The sequence below is a fragment of the Erythrolamprus reginae genome, chromosome 2 (genome assembly GCF_031021105.1).
Source record: "Erythrolamprus reginae isolate rEryReg1 chromosome 2, rEryReg1.hap1, whole genome shotgun sequence".
Lineage (NCBI taxonomy): Eukaryota > Metazoa > Chordata > Lepidosauria > Squamata > Dipsadidae > Erythrolamprus > Erythrolamprus reginae.
In genome coordinates, this window is record NC_091951.1 from 36,729,728 (window position 1) to 36,752,596 (window position 22,869).

Consider the following 22,869-nt stretch of genomic DNA (forward strand, 5'->3'; position numbering starts at 1 on the left):
AGATAATTTATGAGTTTCTGGCAAGAATTCCCTCTTATTTATTTAGTTATTTATTTATTTATTTTGTCCAATACACAATGAGAGTTTTAATGGGTATATATATCTATATACACATAGTAAAATACATGATGAAGGTTATAGAAGAGATACTCATAGTAAAATATATCTATGAAAGAATAGAAAAGAAGATATAGTAATAGAACATATCAATGAAAGAATAGAAGAAGAGATATAGGAATAGAAGAAAGGTATAGGAGATATAGGAGAGCAATAGGACAGGTGATGGAAGGCACTCTAGTGCACTTGTATTCGCCCCTTACTGACCTCTTAGGAATCTGGATAGGTCAACTGTAGATAATCTAAGGGTAAAGTGTTGGGGGTTTGGGGATGACACTATGGAGTCCGGTAATGAGTTCCACACTTCGACAACTCGGTTACTGAAGTCATATTTTTTACAGTCAAGTTTGGAGCAGTTAATATTAAGTTTAAATCTGTTTTCTGCTCTTGTGATGTTGTGGTTGAAGCTGAAGTAGTCGCCAACAGGCAGGACGTTGCAGCATATGATCTTGTGGGCAATACTTAGATTTTGTTTAAGGCGTCTTAGTTCTAGGCTTTCTAGGTCCAGGATTGAAAGTCTAGTCTCGTAAGGTATTCTATTTTGAGTGGAGGGATGAAGGGCTCTTCTGGTGAAGTATCTTTGGACATTTTCAAGGGTGTTAATGTCTGAGATGCGATATGGGTTCCAAACAGATGAGCTGTATTCGAGGATGGGTCTGGCAAAAGTTTTGTAAGCTCTTGTAAGCAGTGTGAGATCGCCAGAGCAGTAGCTATGTCGGATTAGGTTTACAACTCTTGAAGCCTTCTTGGCTATGTTATTGCAGTGGGCTTTGGCACTTAAATCTTTTGTTATTAGTATACCGAGGTCTTTAACTGAGTGGGGATTATCTGTGATAATTTGATTATTCAGTTCGTATTTGGAGTTCAGATTCTTCTTCCCAATGTGTGGGACAGAGCATTGGCTAGTTGAGATTTGGAGTTGCCATGTGTTAGACCACTCAGAAACAGAGTTCAGGTCCTTTTGGAGAGTAGTTGTGTTAATAGCCTTGGTGTGAGACGACCATTGAACAAAAACAACTTGGTTGTCCATGACACAGCTTGGCTTTCTTCACCCACAAGGCTGAAACCACACCAGGGCTGGCTGGAGGTGATAAAAAATTGTGTGTTCTTCCTTTGACTCACAAGAGGAAAACCAAACCACCACCAAGAAGCAATAACCTTTTCATAGAGCTAATTTTGACCTCTTGTTCAGAAATGCTTCCTTCCTTCTCGAGTGGCATCAATGATGGTAACAGGCATTGCCAAACTTCCAAACGAGGTGCAAATATGAAGTTTTGTCTCCTGAACGTATTGGTGGAAATAATCATCCTGAGGAAAGGGCAAAGTAACAAAGCCACCGAGGGGTCACCTTCGATTTTGGAGGTGAAGAAATCGGGTGAGGTGAAAGACTTGTCTTATTTTTATTGAACCCCCCCCCTTTTTTTTTCATTAGCAGGTCTGAACGGGAAGACAAATTTTGTGTGAGGGCACGTGTAGGATTTCCTTATGGGAGAGATTAGCCAGTTTGCTCAAAGGCAGGAGAGTAGGATGCTCAAAAAAAGAGCAGGAATTATAACTTTGAAGGTGCCTCAGCAACTTCTCCACAAGGCAAATTACAATGCCCATTATCCTGAGCTAATTGGGGATGATGGGAAGTGTGTGGCCCACGTGAAGATTGATCAAAAACCACTTAAATATGGAAACATAGAAGATTGACGGCAGAAAAAGACCTCATGGTCCATCTAGTCTGCCCTTATACTATTGCCTGTATTTTATATTAGGATGGATATATGTTAATCCCAGGCATGTCTAAATTCAGTTTCTGTGGATTTACCAACCACGTCTGCTGGAAGTTTGTTCCAGAGCATCTACTACTCTTTCAATAAAATAATATTTTCTCACGTTGCTTCTGATCTTTCCCCCAACTAACCTCAGATTGTGCCACCTTGTTCTTCTATTCACTTTCCTATTAAAAACACTTCCCTCCTGAACCTTATTTAACTCTTTAACATATTTAAATGTTTTGGTCATGTTCCCCCCACCCTTTCCCTTCTATCCTCCAGACTATACAGACTATAAAAGCAGCATCAAAATGGTTTCTTGCGAGTGGGATTTTTAAAGATAGGATGGGAAGTAGCGTTTGGCCGAAGAGGTGGTTAACATCTGCTTGTCTTCTCCATCAGCCATCTTGGTGAAAAAGTTCACTCATGAACCTGGCGAGGAGGCCTCCTTTTCCTGCGGAGCTGCGAGCTATCAAACACATTTGTTCTGGCTGCCTCTGAATCCCAAATGTGCGAACACCAGCACGGAAAGAGTGGAAATAAACTGGAATCCCATCAAGAATGAAGTGATTCCACTTCGGTTCAACCAGCGCCTGTTTTACCAGCCTCCAGAATTACTAATCCTTAAAAACCTCGTCATGAGCGATTCGGGGATTTACATCTGTCGCTTATCCAATGGTTCAGAAACTCACACTATCCTGCATGTGACCACAGGTATGTCTGCATTCCAAGTATTACTTGTCCCTAAGAGTCAATATACTTAAATATGAGTGAACCGTGTGATGCCGTTGTCAAAAAACCCAACACAGTTCTAGACTGCGTAAATAGAGGGATAGAATCAAGATCACGTGAAGGAGTAGGCACTATGGCATACCTGAATTACTTAGGGAGAAGGATGTTAATTTATTAAGGTTCAAAGGAAACTAAGTTTGAATCCAATTAGATGAAAATTAGATATCAACTAAACAATGCCATTTGGCGGGACCCAGGGGAAGAGCCTTCTCTGTGGCGGCCCCGGCCCTCTGGAACCAACTCCCCCCAGAGATTAGAATAGCCCCCACCCTCCTTGCCTTTCGTAAGCTCCTTAAAACCCACCTCTGCCGTCAGGCATGGGGGAACTGAGATATTCTTTCCCCCTAGGCTTCTACAATTTATGCATGGTATGTTTGTATGTATGATTGGTTTTATAACAAGGGTTTTTAGCTGTTTTTAGTATTGGATTGTCACATGTTGTTTTTACCACTGTTCTAGCCGCCCCAAGTTCACGGAGAGGGGCAGCATACAAACAAACAAACATACATACATACATACATACATACATACATACATACATACATACATATAAATCTAGATGACAAATTAGAAGTCAAGGTTGGGGAGGCTGGATTGATACCGGAAGTAATTAATTGGGAACTAATAATTTTTTGTGGGGAATTATAAATAATTTACTAACTCAATTCTGTTTTTATTATAATATGAAAATATTTCAAAATGTATCGAAGAAGCTTCTATGGAGAAAAAAAGTTATCCCCCCCCCCCAACCAAAAAAAAGATCAAGTGAAGTGTTAATACCACTTTATAATGCCTTGGTAAAACTACATCTAAAGTACTGCATTGAGTTTAGTCACCAAGATGTAAGAAAAATATTGAGACTCTAGAAAGAGTGCAGACAAAAGCAACGAAGATGATTAGGGGACTGGAAGCTAAAACATACAAGGAACGATTGCAGGAACTGGGTATGTCTAGTTTAACCAAAAAGAAGGACAATAATAACAGTGTTCCAATAGCTCAGAGGCTGTCACAAAGGAGAGGGAGTCAAGCTGTTCTCCAAAGCACCTGAGGGTAGGACAAGAAGCAATGGGTGGAAACTAATCAAGGAGAGAAGCAACATAGAAGGAGAAATTTCCTGACAGAACAATTAATCAGTGGAACAGCTTGCCTCCAGAAGTAGTGAATGTTCCAACACTGGGAATTTTTAACCAATCCCTGTTAACAGGAGATGTTCCTGAGGATTGGAGAATGGCCAGTGTTGTGCCTATCCACAAGAAGGGCAGTAGAGAAGAAGCTGGAAACTACAGGCCAGTTAGCTTGACATCAGTTGTAGTTAAAATGATGGAGACTCTACTCAAAAAGAGGATAAATCAGCATCTAAAAAATAATAACTTATTGGACCCAAATCAGCATGGCTTTACTGAAGGCAAATCGTGTCAGACTAATCTCATTGAGTTCTTTGACTATGTCACAAAGGTGTTGGATCAAGGTGGTGCCGTGGATATTGCCTATCTGGACTTCAGCAAAGCCTTTGATACGGTTCCACATAAAGAGCTGATAGATAAATTAGTGAAGATTGGACTTAATCCCTGGATAGTTCAGTGGATTTCAAGCTGGCTGAAGCATAGACATCAGAGAGTTATTGTTAATGGCGAGTATTCTGAGCAGAGACAGGTTACAAGCGGTGTGCCACAAGGGTCTGTTCTGGGTCCTATTCTTTTTAATATGTTTGTGAGTGACATAGGGGAAGGTTTGGTAGGGAAGGTTTGCCTATTTGCCGATGACTCTAAAGTGTGCAATAGGGTTGATATTCCTGGAGGGGTCTGTAATATGGTAAATGATTTAGCGTTACTAGATAAATGGTCAAAGCAATGGAAACTGCAGTTTAATGTTTCCAAATGTAAAATAATGCACTTGGGGAAAAGGAATCCTAAATCTGAGTATTGCATTGGCAGTTCTGTGTTAGCAAAAACTTCAGAAGAGAAGGATTTAGGGGTAGTGATTTCTGACAGTCTCAAAATGGGTGAGCAGTGTGGTCGGGCAGTAGGAAAGGCAAGTAGGATGCTTGGCTGCATAGCTAGAGGTATAACAAGCAGGAAGAGGGAGATTGTGATCCCCTTATATAGAGCGCTGGTGAGACCACATTTGGAGTACTGTGTTCAGTTCTGGAGACCTCACCTACAAAAAGATATTGACAAAATTGAACGGGTCCAAAGACGGGCTACAAGAATGGTGGAAGGTCTGAAGTATAAAACGTATCAGGAAAGACTTAATGAACTCAATCTGTATAGTCTGGAAGACAGAAGGAAAAGGGGGGACATGATCGAAACATTTAAATATGTTAAAGGGTTAAATAGGGTTCAGGAGGGAAGTGTTTTTAACAGGAAAGTGAACACAAGAACAAGGGGACACAATCTGAAGTTAGTTGGGGGAAAGATCAAAGGCAACATGAGAAAGTATTATTTTACTGAAAGAGTAGTAGATCCTTGGAACAAACTTCCAGCAGACGTGGTTGGTAAATCCACAGTAACCGAATTTAAACATGCCTGGGATAAACATATATCCATTGTAAGATAAAATACAGGAAATAGTAAAAGGGCAGACTAGATGGACCATGGGGTCTTTTTCTGCCGTCAGTCTTCTATGTTTCTATGTTTCTAAGAAATTGGATAACCATTTCTCTGAAGGAGTGTAGGGTTTCCTACCTAAGCAGGGAGTTGGACTAGAAGACCTCCAAGGTCCCTGCCAACTCTGTTATTCTATTCTATTCTATTCTATTCTATTCTATAATTTTTCAGGCATGAACAATTAAACATACCATTCCCAGTACTGGTAATCCTTGACTTACAACCCAAATGTTGAGTCCAAATTTTCTGTCGTTAAATGATTTGTTAAGTTATTTTTGCTCCAATTTACACTTGCTACAGTTAAATACTGCAGATGTTCAGTTAGTAACACCATTGTTACCCTTTGTTTTCTTCCCCATCTAATTCTATTTAAATTGTTTTAATAAAATCAACCTGCCATGCTGCATAGCCTTAGTCTTTAGGACCCTCTTCATTTCTACCTCAAACGCAAAACATTATTTGAAAATAAAATTGGCCATGGGATATGGATTCCAGTCCTTCGTTCGGGATGAGGCTCATGCACTTTTCAAAGGATAAGTTGGGGTGTACAGAAAATTTGGTAGCATCTGAGAAACCTGTGGTAAACTTTTCATTTTTATACATTTTTGTTTAGATTTTTTAAATCCTACTTTTATTATTTTTATTAATACTAAGTTAATTAAGTTTATTAATTTATTATTAATAATATTTATTTTATTTTATTTTATTTTATTTTTTTATTTATTTTATTTATTTTATTTTATTTTTTTATTTTATTTTATTTTATTATTTTATTTTATTATCATTTTATTATCATTTTATTTATTTTATTTTATTTTATTTTATTATTTTATTTTATTATTTTATTTTATTTTATTTTATTTTATTTATTTTTTATTTCTAGGCCGCCCTTCTCCAAATGGACTCAGGGCCGTTTACAGCATATAAAAATAAAACAAATACAGAATTATGAAAACCAGTCATAAAAACTAATCTTAAAATTCCAAACTTAACCGTCTTTATCCAAATCATAGTCATTCTGTCAGCTGGAGCAGAATGTCAACGCTCAACGGCCCCAAGCCTGCAGGCAAAGCTGTGTTTTTAAAACCTTTCGAAAAGCCAGGAGATTCACAGTGTTAATCTCTGGGGGAAATTGGTTCCAAAGGACCAGAGCCACCACAGAGAAGGCCTTAATGCTCCTTCCTCCTCCAATTTTCCCACAATAACCCTATGAGGTGGGTTGGGCTGAGAGAGAGGGACTGCCCCAAAGTTAACTAGCTGACTTTTGTACCTAAGGAGGGATTAAAACTCACAGCCAGCCAGGTTTCATGCATAAAGTGGGGCTAGAACTCACAGTCTTTAAGTGATTGGCCCAAAGTCAGAAAGCTGGGTTTCATGTCTAACATGGGACTAGAACTCACAATCTCCCAGTTTCTAGCCTATAGCCTTTACCACTAGACCAAACTGGACCAAATCTGCTCGTGCTGGCAACCTAATACTATAGGAAGAAAAATCCAATCCGGTTCCCAGCCTGGAGAAAGGCGCTGGAAATGAAATAGAGGCTGATTGCAAGGAAAGAGGGTTTATTTGGTTTCCAGAACTTCAAGGACAGCAGCAATGTTTCTGGGATTAAATGGCTGACAAAATGGCTGAGTGAGTGGATGGATCCATCCACTCACTCAGCCATTTTGTCATAGGGTTCTAAGGTTTTGTGTTTGAGATGCTCCGGAGAGTTGTGCAATGTAGTGAGCCTTGTGTCTTTTACTATTTCAATGGTAGTGGGTTAGTCCTATTATGATCTAAAAGTCATGTCCTGTCCTTAGAATTTTGGTGGGAGGTATTATAAATTCTTAATCCCATCAGCTCCAGTGGGAGCTGGGGCTGAAAGGGTTTTGTTTATGAATAGATTGGCCCAGTCTTTCTGAATGGATACAAAATCTGCATTTCCAAAGGCCGGCTATCTGTCTGTCTGTCTGTCCGTCCGTCCGTCCGTCCGTCCGTCCGTCCGTCCGTCCGTCCGTCCGTCTGTCTGTCTAATCCATCCATCCATCCATCCATCCATCCACCCATTATCTATCTATCTATCTATCTATCTATCTGTCTGTCTGTCTGTCTGTCTGTCTGTCTGTCTGTCTGTCTATCTATCTATCTATCTATCTATCATCTATCCATCCAGCTGATTGATTGATTGATTGATTGATTGATTGATTGATTTCTATGCTGCCCTTCTCAACATACTCAGGGCAGTTTAGAACAGAAATAAATACAAAATAAAAAACATGTAAGAAATCTAATTTTAAAAAATTCTAAAAATTCTTTAAAAAAACCATTTTCCTAAAAACAATCATCCGCATTCATCAAATTAGGTTAGCCATTCATGACATTGGCCGGAGTTAGCTCTTATCACTCACAGCCCTCCATGTCTGCTGGCAAAGATGGGTCTTTGGGGCCTTGCGAAAGGCCAGGAGTGTGGGGGCGGTACGAATCTCTGGAAGAAGTTGGTTCAAAAGGGCCGGAGCCACCACAGGGAAGGCTCTTTCCCTAAACCCACCAGACGGCATTGCCTGGCTGATGGGACCTGGAGAAGGCCAACTCTGTGGGACCTGAGCGGTTGCTGGGATACATGAGGCAGAATTATTGGGAGACAAAGCATTTCCAATTTCCTTAGGATTCCTTCCGCTCTAGCCTTAAACCTGCCATTTACATAATTTCCTTATTTTTCTGCAGGCTGCCACAACAATATCTTTGTCTCCTCCCGCTGGCTCAGTATCTCCTATTTGCAGCTCACATGTCAGCATTGCAATTACCAGAACACTGTGCGTTTCCGATGGCTGCTGAACTCCAAGCGACTCGGCAACCAACCCTGGGCTAAGAAGAGCGATATGGGCGCTTCCTTGTTATTGCGTCCCATCCAGGATAAGATATGGGGGCGTTGGGAGTGCCAGTCTATTTTCAATCCCGAGTGGAGTTCTGAAATCTGCTTGAGTTCACCTGCTGGAGAGATGGATGAAAGTAAGTTGGGGGGAAACGGTTTGTTTTTAACGGTGGGTTTATGTCAGTGGTGAAATCTATTTATTTTTCCCTACTGGTTCGGAAGCATGTGTTTTGGGCACACGCTCCTCTCTTGCACGCATGCCCCCACTGTGTGGGATTTTCCACCTTCTGTACATGCACAGAAAGCTTTCCACATGGGCAGAGGGTTAAAAAGATTAAAATGGCGATGTCCAAGTGGGTGGAGGCTCATGCTGCCATCATTACCGGTTCTCCAAACCACCAGCGTCCGCCACTACCAGTACATTTCATGCAGGCTGAACCAGTAGCATTTCACCCCTTGTTTACATGCATTAAAGCAGGAGTCCTCAACCTTGGCAACTTTAAGCCTGGAGGACTTCAATTCCCAGAATTCCCCAGTCACCAAATCAAATCTGGAGGACTCCCAGAATAAGCCTGGTGACTTCAACTCCCAAAATTTCCCAACCAGCAAATTAAGCCTGGAGGACTTCAACTCCCAGAATTCCCCAGCCATCAGATCAAGCCTGGAGATTTCAACTCCCAGAATTCCCCAGCCAGCAGATCAAGCCTGGAGACTTCAACTCCCAGAATTCCCCAGCCATCAGATCAAGCCTGGAGATTTCAACTCCCAGAATTCCCCAGCCATCAGATCAAGCCTGGAGATTTCAACTCCCAGAATTCCCCAGCCAGCAGATCAAGCCTGGAGACTTCAACTCCCAGAATTCCCCAGCCAGCAGATCAAGCCTGGAGACTTCAACTCTCAGAATTCCTCAGCTAGCAGATCAAGCCTGGAGACTTCAACTCCCAGAATTCCTCAGCCAGCAGATCAAGCCTGGAGACTTCAACTCTCAGAATTCCTCAGCGAGCAGATCAAGCCTGGAGACTTCAACTCCCAGAATTCCCCAGCCAGCAAATTAAGCCTGGAGGACTCCCAGAATAAGCCTGGAGACTTCAACTCCCAGAATTCCCCAGCCAGCAGATTAAATCTGGAGACTTCAACTCCCAGAATTCCTCAGCCAGCAGATCAAGCCTGGAGACTTCAACTCCCAGAATTCCCCAGCCAGCAGATCAAGCCTGGAGACTTCAACTCCCAGAATTCCCCAGCCAGCAGATCAAGCCTGGAGACTTCAACTCCCAGAATTCCTCAGCCAGCAGATCAAGCCTGGAGACGTCAACTCCCAGAATTCCTCAGCTAGCAGATCAAGCCTGGAGACTTCAACTCCCAGAATTCCCCAGCCAGCAGATCAAGCCTGGAGACATCAACTCTCAGAATTCCCAAGTCAGCAAATTAAGCCTGGCGACTTCAACTCCCAGAATTCCCCAGCCAGCAGATCAAGCCTGGAGACTTCAACTCCCAGAATTCCTCAGCCAGCAGATCAAGCCTGGAGACTTCAACTCCCAGATTTCCTCAGCCAGCAGATCAAGCCTGGAGACTTCAACTCCCAGAATTCCCCAGCCATCAGATCAAGCCTGGAGACTTCAACTACCAGAATTCCTCAGCCAGCAGATCAAGCCTGGAGACTTCAACTCCCAGAATTCCCCAGCCAGCAGATCAAGCCTGGAGGACTTCAACTCCCAGAATTCCTCAGCCAGCAGATCAAGCCTGGAGACTTCAACTCCCAGAATTCCTCAGCCAGCAGATCAAGCCTGGAGACTTCAACTCCAGAATTCCCCAGCCAGCAGATCAAGCCTGGAGACTTCAACTCCCAGAATTCCTCAGCCAGCAGATCAAGCCTGGAGACTTCAATTCCCAGAATTCCTCAGTCAGCAGATCAAGCCTGGAGACTTCAACTCCCAGAATTCCCCAGCTAGCAGATCAAGCCTGGAGACTTCAACTCCCAGAATTCCCCAGCCAGCAGATCAAGCCTGGAGACTTCAACTCTCAGAATTCCTCAGCCAGCAGATCAAGCCTGGAGACTTCAACTCCCAGAATTCCCCAGCCAGCAGATCAAGCCTGGAGACTTCAACTCCCAGAATTCCCCAGCCAGCAGATCAAGCCTGGAGACTTCAACTCCCAGAATTCCCCAGCTAGCAGATCAAGCCTGGAGACTTCAACTCCCAGAATTCCCCAGCCAGCAGATCAAGCCTGGAGACTTCAATTCCCAGAATTCCCCAGCCAGCAGATCAAGCCTGGAGACTTCAACTCCCAGAATTCCTCAGCTAGCAGATCAAGCCTGGAGACTTCAACTCCCAGAATTCCCCAGCCAGCAGATCAAGCCTGGAGACATCAACTCTCAGAATTCCCAAGTCAGCAAATTAAGCCTGGCGACTTCAACTCCCAGAATTCCCCAGCCAGCAGATCAAGCCTGGAGACTTCAACTCCCAGAATTCCCCAGCTAGCAGATCAAGCCTGGAGACTTCAACTCCCAGAATTCCCCAGCCAGCAGATCAAGCCTGGAGACTTCAATTCCCAGAATTCCCCAGCCAGCAGATCAAGCCTGGAGACTTCAACTCCCAGAATTCCTCAGCTAGCAGATCAAGCCTGGAGACTTCAACTCCCAGAATTCCCCAGCCAGCAGATCAAGCCTGGAGACATCAACTCTCAGAATTCCCAAGTCAGCAGATCAAGCCTGGAGACTTCAACTCCCAGAATTCCTCAGCCAGCAGATCAAGCCTGGAGACTTCAACTCCCAGAATTCCCCAGCCAGCAGATCAAGCCTGGAGGACTTCAACTCCCAGAATTCCTCAGCCAGCAGATCAAGCCTGGAGACTTCAACTCCCAGAATTCCTCAGCCAGCAGATCAAGCCTGGAGACTTCAACTCCCAGAACTCCCCAGCCAGCAGATCAAGCCTGGAGACTTCAACCCCCAGAATTCCTCAGCCAGCAGATCAAGCCTGGAGACTTCAATTCCCAGAATTCCTCAGTCAGCAGATCAAGCCTGGAGACTTCAACTCCCAGAATTCCCCAGCTAGCAGATCAAGCCTGGAGACTTCAACTCCCAGAATTCCCCAGCCAGCAGATCAAGCCTGGAGACTTCAACTCCCAGAATTCCTCAGCCAGCAGATCAAGCCTGGAGACGTCAACTCCCAGAATTCCTCAGCTAGCAGATCAAGCCTGGAGACTTCAACTCCCAGAATTCCCCAGCCAGCAGATCAAGCCTGGAGACATCAACTCTCAGAATTCCCAAGTCAGCAAATTAAGCCTGGCGACTTCAACTCCCAGAATTCCCCAGCCAGCAGATCAAGCCTGGAGACTTCAACTCCCAGAATTCCTCAGCCAGCAGATCAAGCCTGGAGACTTCAACTCCCAGATTTCCTCAGCCAGCAGATCAAGCCTGGAGACTTCAACTCCCAGAATTCCCCAGCCATCAGATCAAGCCTGGAGACTTCAACTCCCAGAATTCCTCAGCCAGCAGATCAAGCCTGGAGACTTCAACTCCCAGAATTCCCCAGCCAGCAGATCAAGCCTGGAGGACTTCAACTCCCAGAATTCCTCAGCCAGCAGATCAAGCCTGGAGACTTCAACTCCCAGAATTCCTCAGCCAGCAGATCAAGCCTGGAGACTTCAACTCCAGAATTCCCCAGCCAGCAGATCAAGCCTGGAGACTTCAACTCCCAGAATTCCTCAGCCAGCAGATCAAGCCTGGAGACTTCAATTCCCAGAATTCCTCAGTCAGCAGATCAAGCCTGGAGACTTCAACTCCCAGAATTCCCCAGCTAGCAGATCAAGCCTGGAGACTTCAACTCCCAGAATTCCCCAGCCAGCAGATCAAGCCTGGAGACTTCAACTCTCAGAATTCCTCAGCTAGCAGATCAAGCCTGGAGACTTCAACTCCCAGAATTCCCCAGCCAGCAGATCAAGCCTGGAGACATCAACTCTCAGAATTCCCAAGTCAGCAAATTAAGCCTGGCGACTTCAACTCCCAGAATTCCCCAGCCAGCAGATCAAGCCTGGAGACTTCAACTCCCAGAATTCCTCAGCCAGCAGATCAAGCCTGGAGACTTCAACTCCCAGATTTCCTCAGCCAGCAGATCAAGCCTGGAGACTTCAACTCCCAGAATTCCCCAGCCATCAGATCAAGCCTGGAGACTTCAACTCCCAGAATTCCTCAGCCAGCAGATCAAGCCTGGAGACTTCAACTCCCAGAATTCCCCAGCCAGCAGATCAAGCCTGGAGGACTTCAACTCCCAGAATTCCTCAGCCAGCAGATCAAGCTTGGAGACTTCAACTCCCAGAATTCCTCAGCCAGCAGATCAAGCCTGGAGACTTCAACTCCAGAATTCCCCAGCCAGCAGATCAAGCCTGGAGACTTCAACTCTCAGAATTCCTCAGCCAGCAGATCAAGCCTGGAGACTTCAACTCCCAGAATTCCCCAGCCAGCAGATCAAGCCTGGAGACTTCAACTCCCAGAATTCCCCAGCCAGCAGATCAAGCCTGGAGACTTCAACTCCCAGAATTCCCCAGCTAGCAGATCAAGTCTGGAGACTTCAACTCCCAGAATTCCCCAGCCAGCAGATCAAGCCTGGAGACTTCAATTCCCAGAATTCCCCAGCCAGCAGATCAAGCCTGGAGACTTCAACTCCCAGAATTCCTCAGCTAGCAGATCAAGCCTGGAGACTTCAACTCCCAGAATTCCCCAGCCAGCAGATCAAGCCTGGAGACATCAATTCTCAGAATTCCCAAGTCAGCAAATTAAGCCTGGCGACTTCAACTCCCAGAATTCCCCAGCCAGCAGATCAAGCCTGGAGACTTCAACTCCCAGAATTCCTCAGCCAGCAGATCAAGCCTGGAGACTTCAACTCCCAGATTTCCTCAGCCAGCAGATCAAGCCTGGAGACTTCAACTCCCAGAATTCCCCAGCCATCAGATCAAGCCTGGAGACTTCAACTCCCAGAATTCCTCAGCCAGCAGATCAAGCCTGGAGACTTCAACTCCCAGAATTCCCCAGCCAGCAGATCAAGCCTGGAGGACTTCAACTCCCAGAATTCCTCCGCCAGCAGATCAAGCCTGGAGACTTCAACTCCCAGAATTCCTCAGCCAGCAGATCAAGCCTGGAGACTTCAACTCCCAGAATTCCCCAGCCAGCAGATCAAGCCTGGAGACTTCAACCCCCAGAATTCCTCAGCCAGCAGATCAAGCCTGGAGACTTCAATTCCCAGAATTCCTCAGTCAGCAGATCAAGCCTGGAGACTTCAACTCCCAGAATTCCTCAGCCAGCAGATCAAGCCTGGAGACTTCAACTCCCAGAATTCCCCAGCCAGCAGATTAAATCTGGAGGATTCCCAGAATAAGCCTAGAGACTTCAACTCCCAGAATTCCCCAGCCAGCAAAATTAAGCCTGGAGACTTCAACTCCCAGAATTTTGCAACCTTCCAACAAGCAAAGCTAATGGGGAAGCCACATTCCCTTAACAACTGGGTGTTCCCTTCACAATCACAGCAAGAAATGTCGTGACATGGGGCTTTACTTAGCGACATAAAGTTTGCGCTCAGTTGTGGTCATATGTTGAGGGCCACCTCTAAAGAAAACTGTTAGTACTATGTACATAGTAGGAGCGGGGCAGCATACAAATCAATCAATCAAACAAACAAACAAACAAACAAACAAACAAACAAACAAACAAATAATTGGTTGGGTTTGGCAATATATAACACAAACCAAAAATGTATGCTTACATGTACAGTGATCCCCCGTTTATTGCGTCCCCAACCATTGCGAACAGGGTACTTCGCTATTTTTCAACCCGGAAGTCAAAATACCATCTACGCATGCGTGCCCATGGGCACGCATGCGTAGATGGCAACCGGGAGATCAGCTGCTGGGCGGCTTCCCTGAGTCTTCCCCCTCTTGCTGGCGTCAGCGAGGAGTTTCCCCACCGCCCACGCAAACTCCTCACTGCCGCCCGCCCTTCGCCCGCCCACGCCGTTCATTCTCGCCGCTTTCGAGCTGAGTCTGGGAGCGAATTCGCTCCCGGACTCAGCTCGAAAGCGGCGAGAATGAACGGCGTGGACAAGCCGTTCCTTGCCGCTTGCTATCGGCGCTTTCGAGCTGAGTCCGGGAGCGAATTCGCTCCCGGACTCAGCTCGAAAGCGGCGAGAATGAACGGCGTGGACAAGCCGTTCCTTGCCGCTTGCTATCGGCGCTTTTGAGCTGAGTCCGGGAGCGAATTCGCTCCCGGACTCAGCTCGAAAGCGCCGATAGCAAGCGGCAAGGAACGGCTTGTCCACGCCGTTCATTCTCGGCGCTTTCGAGCTGAGTCCGGGAGCGAATTCGCTCCCGGACTCAGCTCGAAAGCGGCGAGAATGAACGGCGTGGACAAGCCGTTCCTTGCCGCTTGCTATCGGCGCTTTTGAGCTGAGTCCGGGAGCGAATTCGCTCCCGGACTCAGCTCGAAAGCGCCGAGAGCCAGCGCCCCCCGGACCCCCAACCCGGGTTTGGGGGGCTGCTAGGAAGCCCTCCATGCCGGCGGCAAACAGCTGCGCCGCCCCCAATCTTCGGCTCCTCGCTAGCGCTGTGGGAGTAAAAACACCATCTGCACATGCGCAGATGGTGTTTTTACTTCCGCAGCGCTACTTCGCGAAAACCCGCTCGTTGCGGGGGGTCCTGGAACGGAACCCTCGCAACGAGCGGGAGATCACTGTATTACAACACTATTGCTTTAAGAGTTAGTATTACAGATTGCCACAAGAGGGAGGCAGAAGCTTATCTCTCTCTTTTGGCTATTCTCTGCTATTTCTGTTTTGTCTTTGTGACTGTGCTGTAGTAAGAACTGTATGTTCAAATGCTGTATTTGTAAGCTGAACAAGTAAGGCTTGTAGTATTGTATATGTATTGAGAATTATTGACTGATGTAAGTGTATGGCTAGGATTGTTCTTGACTAAGATATTTGCCAAAGTAAATAATATTTTATACACTATATATGGATTGGATTACTATTATCTCTGGACTATCAGATGGATATCTGCAAAACCTCCATGTTTCCTCTGTGTGTTTGTATTTTTGACTACTAAGAGATTGCACACTCCTTAACACTTAACAAAAACACTTTAAAATCTGAAACCCTGTCAGAAGATGGAAAGAGGCCACAGTGCTTGAAAAATAATATATCATGTACAACACAGTCCTTTCAGCAGTTCCAAGAAGGCTCCACCCTCATTTGTACCACTCAGGTGACCCTGAGGACACAGATAAGCCTCCAGGTGACGTTAATGACTCGCTAAAAGAATACAAATGTCCAGCTTTCTGCAAGGAGTATAAATCCTCCCATTCCCCACCATCCAGCCAGAGCTGAAGAAGCTTCTTGGATGAGAAGCAAAATGTCTTCAAAGAAAAATCAGAAAGTCCGTTGCCTCTTGAAAAAAGTACCTTTGGGACAACCATGACCTGGATGACTGAGAATCTCCATAGACAATAGATAGTAGCTGGATACCTGTGTTTTGCTACAAAATTATGTGATTAGGCTTGATAAACTGACAGTTAAAGCTTGAAAATTTATGTAGAACATGTAACTCCTTAGCATCAGAGTTTGTTAATATAAAGCAACTGGTAGTTGGAAGAGAGTTCTTTTCATGTGGGGAGGGGGAGTAGAGTGTCTAAACTTCCAGCCCACAGGCCGGATGAGTCACACGCTGGCCATGCCCAATCCTGGTTTAGTAAAGGGATAGCATTAGAGTAAGTTAATATAAGGCAACTGGCTGTTGGAACAAAGTTCTTTTCAGGTGGGAAGAGAGAGTAGAACGTCTAACTCCTTAGCATCAGAGCATATTAATATAATCCTGTATAAGAAATACTAATGATCTGATGGTCATTTTAAAACATCTTTTCTTAGTGAGCACCTAGAAGCCAAGACTAACATATGTGTCAAGTTTCAAGTTTGTAGGCTTTATGATTCTGGAGATTTTGTGATGAGTGAGTGGTATTTGGCTTTTATATATACACTCTACCCCCTGTATAAATAAGATTTTTCATTCCATTATCGCTCTCCCGACAGTTCCTGAATATATTGATTTTACTCAGCCCACCTGGTCAGCATTATCTGATTGGTCAAGTCCTGCTATCATTCAGACGACCGAAGTGACACAGACACACCATGCTGTGGATAGAATTGCTACCTGGATTTGGATGCTGCTGTTAGCTGGTCTGGCTCTGATCACAGCTGCCCTGAGTGTGACTTTGTATTTTTGGAAAAAAGATTTTTCAGACAGGTGGGTCAAGGTGCTTGTGTGAAGAACGTTGACGGGAGGGAAGCAATGCTGTTTCAACCAGGTATTACTCCACTCTCTATTTTGGCTGCTGTACAGGTAATCCTCAATTAACAGCCATTCATTTAGTGACTGTTTGAAGTTACAATGGCACTGAAAAAAAAGTAATTTACACTTGCAGTGAGTGCTCCTTGTCCACCTCTGAGAAGGATGAGCCAGGCCCCTCTGGATACCCTGGGTCAGTGGAGTTGCCGCCTGATGCAGAGAGTGAGAGTGAGGGAGAAATAGACCTGGATCAACCAGAGGAACCACCAGAAGTGGCAGATATGTCAATGGGGAATTGGTCCAAGTCAGAGGATGAAGGTGACATTAGAATGGATGAGCCACACTTCAATGCTCGATTAGGAGGTTACAAAGCCCTAGCCAGCATGATCGGCCGTAGTTTTTGGTCTATAAGATGAACTTCCCTGCCACCCAAAAAGCAGGTGGAAATGTCTGTGCATGTTATAGAGCAAATATTTCCAAAGCTGTGCCCACCCAGTGATCCCCACCCTTCGCCCTCTGCCTCCCAGCAATTTGAAGCAAACAGCAAACAGCTTGGTCAGCCTCAACAAAGCCTGATTTAGCACAAGCAGCTGATTGGCAGCTGGATGGGCCTCCTGGAATCTGCTAATCAGTTGTTCCGGGCTATGGGGATTGCCGCTTGCCCATCATCGCCCATCGCTGCCACCTATCGCCATCTCCACATGCCTCATTTTCTGCTTCCATGTAACCCATTTTTGGCCTCTTCATTTTTGGCTCAATTCCAGGCGGCAGGGATCACCACTGCCAGGAATAGGCCAAAAATGGGATCACAGAGGCTGAAAATGAGACGCCCAGAGGCTGAAAACTGGATATATAGAGGCTGAAAATGGGATGGATGGAGGCTGAAAACAGGATGCACAATGGCCAAAAATGGGGCGTGAAGAGGCTGAAAATGGAGCATGCAGCGGCGGCGATCCTCACACCCTGAAACAGCTGATCAGCAGTATTCCGGAGGCCGATCCAACCACCAATCAGCTACTTGTGCTAAATCAGGCTGTGCTGAAGTTAACCAGGCTGTTTGCTGCAAGAAGGCAAATTACTGGGAGGCAGAGGCAGATTTTTTCCCCTTTGTTTTCCTCCCCAAAAGCTAAGTGTGTCTAATGGTCCAGAGTGTTTTATAATGTGAAAAATACAATTTTGTAATGGGGAAAATGTCTCTCCCTCATAGATGCGATCTCATATATTTTGAAGAGACTTCTCCACCAAATATATGAGGTCACATCTATTATGCAATTGTAAGCACAGAATGGTTGAACATGACATTAGCCTACAACCAGCGGTAGGTTGTAAATAATTTTGCCACTGGTTTGCTGCACACAACACTTTTGTGCATGCGCAGAAGCATCCTGGGCAGGTGGGTGAAGACCCCCCCCCCCAATCACCAGAACTGGTCCAAACCGGGAGCAACCCACCCCTGCCTACAATCTGACCCTAAATCTAAAGTTTAAATCTACAACTCAATCGTCCCTGCCAAGGTAGGAAATATTGCCTAGTCTGTTTATTCACAAAGTAGTTTAATAAGGAGCAGGATGCTATTTTAACTGATCTTGCCATATTGATTATAATATAGTGCCACTTTAATTTCTTTTTAATTTCTAGGGCCACTGGTGAAAGAATGGAGCATACAGGTAAGGAGTGAATGGAGAAGTCTTTCTCACTGATTCTTTTTAAACAATATTTCTGGACTAGCCCTCTCTTTGCATGATATTTTTGTTTTTAAATGGAACATTTTCAGTATTTGCAAAATGAAATGAAGCTCCTTCCTACAGTCATAGAGTAGTTCAGTTAATAGTCCTCAACTTAACAGCCGTTCATTTAGTGACCAATCCAAAGTTACAGCAGCACTGGGAAAAAATTACTTGTGGCCGTTTTTCACACTTATGACCGTTGCATCGTTCCCATGGTCATGTCATTTACATCCAGATGCTTGACAAGTGACTCGTCTTTATAACAGTAGCAGGATCATGTTATTCCCTTCTGTGACCTTCCAATAAACCAAGTCAATGAGGAAGCCAGATTCACTTAACAACCATTTTACTACACAGTGATTCACTCAACAAATGTGGCAGGAAAAGTTGTAAAATGGGGCAAAATTCACTTAACAAATTACGAGTCTATGGAGAGGGGCGGCATACAAATCCAATAAATTATTATTATTATTATTATTATTATTATTATTATTATTATTATTATTATTTGCTTAGCAACATACGTTTTAGGCACAGTTGTGGTCGTAAGTCGAGGACTACCTCTCGAGACCTTAGAAGTTTTCTAGACTAAATCTGTGCTTCCATATTTTCCATTATTTTAATTCTCTTTTCACTGTCTCCATTTCCATGGGGCGCTCTACATGGGGCTACCCTTAAAGAGCATTTGGAAACTTCAATTAATCCAGAATGCAGCCACACAAGCTGTTGTGGATATACAAGTCCAACACTTCACGAGCCACACAGGTTTCTAATCTGTCTCCGAACGCAATTTAAGATGTTGGTTATCACCTATAAAGCCCTACATGGCTTAAGAGCAGATTATTTACAGGACCATCTTCTGCCTCACACTTCCCAGCAACCAATCAGATCCCACAGAGTTGGCCTCCTCTGGGTCCCATCAGCCAAACAATGTCGGCTGGCGGGACCACAGGGGAGGGCCTTCTCTGTGGTGGCTCCAGGTCTCTGGAACCAACTTCCTCCAGAGACTCGCACCGCCCCCACCTTCCTGGCCTTCTGAAAGGCCTTAAAAACATGGTTTTGCCACCACGTCTGGGGCCGTTGAGCAATAACACACACTTCCAGCCTGAAGTAATGACTGATTCATGAATATTTTTAATTTTTATTGTTGTACGTCACCCTTTTGTAGATGGGCGGCTTATCAATCGAATAAATTGAAATTGAATTGAATTCTTTCTTTTTCATATCTTGCTCATTGTGATTCCAAAACCTCAAGATTTTGCTTCCACGAGAAATCCCATCAGAAAGGAGAAAATGGGCAAACAAGAGAGTTTGAATGAGGTAAATACCAGCTTGATGTTCCTGGGAAGCACAGTATGGTTAGAATAAATTTGGGCAGTTCAAGGTGTTATGCCACATTTCCCTAATTGAATCTGTCACAAATAATAACTTTTCAGTTCAGTTACTCCTTGATTTACATCCAGGGGTTGCAGTCTGATAAGTTTGCCTTTAAATCAGAGGTGGGTTGCTGCCGATTTGGACTGGTTTGGGAGAATCAATAGTTCCAACATCAGCTGGGCTTGCCTCCACACACACCCACCAGTGCTATCCCATCCTATATACCAGTGATGGCAAACCTATGGCACGGGTGCCACAGGTAGCGCACACAGAGACATATCTGCTGGCACGTCAGCTGTTGCTCTAGCTCAGCTCCAACGTGCATGTGTGATTTTTGGCTCATACAGAGACTCTGGAGGGCATTTTTGGCTTCCAGAGAGCCTCCGGGAGGATGGGAGAGGACGTTTTTACCCTCCTCCAGCTCCAAGGAAGCCTTTGAACCTGGGGAGGGAGAAACACAAGCCTACTGGGCCCACCAGAAGTTGGTAAACATGCTGTTTCTTGCCTCCAGAGGGTCTTTGGGGGAGGTAACTGTTTTTGCCCTCCCCAGGCATTGAATTATGGGTGTGGGCACTCGGGCATGCGCGATAGCATGTGCCCATGCTCTTTCAGCACCCCAGGAAAAAAGGGTTTGCCATCACTGCAAAGATATAGTATATCTCACTCCCTGGCTCACTTGCCCCAACCATGCAGACCAGCTGATTTCCATGCCTCGTCTGCTTTACTCACCGGGCCTACCCAAGAAGGTGTGATAGAAACAATTGCTGCATGTTTGAAGCTGTGTACAAATGCAGAAGGTACACACTCAAGCAAAGCATGCGTGCGCACATGCACACACTCATGTTTTCAATTCTGCACTAAGCGAACCGGTTGTTAAGCCCACCTCTGTTTTAAGTGTACACTTCTAGCCAATAAAACAGAATACAGTAATACCTCGTCTTACGAACTTAATTGGTTCCCGGAGGAGATTCGTAAGGCAAAAAGTTCGTAAGACGAAACAATGTTTCCCATAGGAAACAATGTAAAGTCAATTAATGCATGCAAGAAAAAACTCCCCGCAAAAATGGCGCTCCGCTGGGCGCCGCCGCCTGGCTGTCACCTTTTAAAACAGCCGGGGGACCTCTCGGCATCCTCCCGAAACCGAATGCCAAACCCCAACTTTTGCCGAACTTCCGGGTTTGGCGTTCGGGAGGGCGCTGAGAAGCCCTGCCGCTCGACTGTCACCTTTTGAAACAGCCGGGGGGCTTCTCGGCGTTCTCCCGAACGCCGAACCCAGAAGTTCGGCAAAAGTTCAGGTTCGGTGTTCGGGTTGAGGAGGACGCTGAGAAGCCCCAGGCAGGACGTCTTCGTGACGTCAAAGCTCCGCCCATGGAATTCCCTCTTGGGATTCCCCACCTCCATTTGAGCCTCCCAACAGGCCTGACAGCTCCGCGGCTCTTTTGCAAAGCTGATAGCTGGGAGGTGGGGCTTCTCAGTGTCCTCCTGAACCCGAATGCCGAACCCGAACTTTTGCTGAACTTCTGGGTTCGGCGTTCGGGAGGACGCCGAGAAGCCCCCTGGCTGTTTCAAAAGGGTTCGGCGTTCAGGCAGCGGGTTCGTAAGACGGAAAAAGTTTGGAAGAAGAGGCAAAAAATTTCCGAACCCTGATCGTATCTTGGAAAGTTCATACAACGAGGGGTTCATATCACGAGGTACCACTGTATTTGTAGCCTAGATTTGAACTGTGGGGGTCCATGGTGGTTTCTGAGAGCCGGGATAGTGCAGTGGTTAGAGTGCAGCACTGCATGCTACTTCAGATAACTGCTAGCTGTACTTCAACAGTTCAAATCTCACCACTGGCTCAAGGTTGACTCAGCCTTCCATTCTTCCGAGGTGGATAAAATGAGGACCCGGATTATGGGGACAATAGGCTGATTCTGTAAACTGCTTAGAGAGGGCTGTAAAAGCACCATGAAGCGGTATATAAGTCTAAATGCTATTGCTATTGCTATTCTGAGCTTAGTTACGTTCTTATAGACATTTCATTACCCCACTAGGTAATTTCACCAGGGCCAGTATTAATATTCTAACCATGTATCTAATGCTGCTTGCCTTTCCAGAGGTCTGCTTCCCTTTATTATGCTCAGCTGCAACATCTCCAAGGAAAATCTACCCCTGTTCAGAGTCCAGAGAATGCCACAGTATATGCTGTGATTGTTTGAGATCCGCTTTCAACCTTTCCTACATGCACTTGAAGACTGCCTCTTTTACCTGACTGTGTTACCTATTAAGCTTCACCAGGGCTCTGCTTCTAACAGCATGATATGGACCGCATCAGGCACAGGACACAACAAGTCTTCCCAGCTCCAAGTATCGAACGAGAGTTTTCCTTGACTACATGTTTCCTTTCAGAAGGGTGGGACAAGACATAGTTGAACTATGGTGGCACAGTGGTTAGGATGCCATACTGCAGGCTACTTCTGCTGCCTGCCTGCAATTCAGCAGTTCAAATCTCACCAGGCTCAAGGTTGGTTCAGCCTTCCATCCTTCCAAGGTCGGTAAAAATGAGGACCCAGATTATTTGGGGGCAATATGCTGACTTTGTAAACCGCTTAGAGAGGGCTGTAAAAGAACTATGAAGTGGTATATAAGTCTAAGTGCTATTGCTATTGCTATTTTCCTACAGCCACAGAGATTGAAATGTACTTGTGGAGGGGGGGCAGTGTTCCTGTATTTTTAGCACCTTGTAAATTGAATGTAAATTTATGATTATGGCAGAAAAACAGAAATCATTTCTAATGTAGTGATATAAATGTAATAAACATTTAGTACTAGCCACAGATTCCTGGCAATTGAGGTCTTTCTATCCTTTCTGTATATGTTGTTGAGGGTGAAATGCTATTGGTTTGGGCATACCAGTAGCGACTGTCGCCAGTGGTTCAGAGAACCTGTAGCAGCAGCCACATGAGGCTCCACCCACCAACACAGATGTCATCATTTTCTTTTTTAACCCTCTGTGTATGTTCAAAAGGTGGAAAGGAATCCTCAATCTGAGTATTGTATTGGCAGTTCTCTGTTAGCAAAAACTTCAGAAGAAAAGGATTTAGGGGTAGTGATTTCTGACAGTCTCAAAATGGGTGAACATTGCAGTCAGGCGGTAGGGAAAGCAAGTAGCATGCTTGGCTGCATAGCTAGAGATATAACAAGCAGGAAGAGGGAGATTATGATCCCGCTATATAGAGCGCTGCTGAGACCACATTTGGAATACTGTGTTCAGTTCTGGAGACCTCACCTACAAAAAGATATTGACAAAATTGAACGGGTCCAAAGAC

General features: G+C 45.2%; 1 protein-coding gene across 1 annotated transcript; it reads left to right on the forward strand.

The window, feature by feature from the left end:
• The first annotated feature begins 1,327 nt into the window (after positions 1 to 1,327).
• Positions 1,328 to 22,375, forward strand: LOC139158355 (uncharacterized). The gene is made up of 7 exons (XM_070735659.1): positions 1,328 to 1,492; positions 2,280 to 2,591; positions 7,982 to 8,266; positions 16,199 to 16,412; positions 18,093 to 18,121; positions 19,437 to 19,501; positions 21,658 to 22,375. Exons 1-7 carry the CDS (start codon positions 1,384 to 1,386, stop codon positions 21,757 to 21,759), a joined length of 1,116 nt encoding a protein of 371 aa, XP_070591760.1. The 5' UTR covers positions 1,328 to 1,383; the 3' UTR covers positions 21,760 to 22,375.
• Positions 22,376 to 22,869: the final 494 nt, after the last annotated feature.

Coding starts and splice junctions, on each gene's coding strand:
- LOC139158355 (XM_070735659.1), top strand. CDS start 1,384: ATGAAGTTTTGTCTCCTGAACGTATTGGTGGAAATAATCATCCTGAGG. Junction 1,493..2,279: donor TTTGGAGGTGAAGAAATCGG/GTGAGGTGAAAG, acceptor CTTCTCCATCAG/CCATCTTGGTGAAAAAGTTC. Junction 18,122..19,436: donor TGAAAGAATGGAGCATACAG/GTAAGGAGTGAA, acceptor CAAAACCTCAAG/ATTTTGCTTCCACGAGAAAT.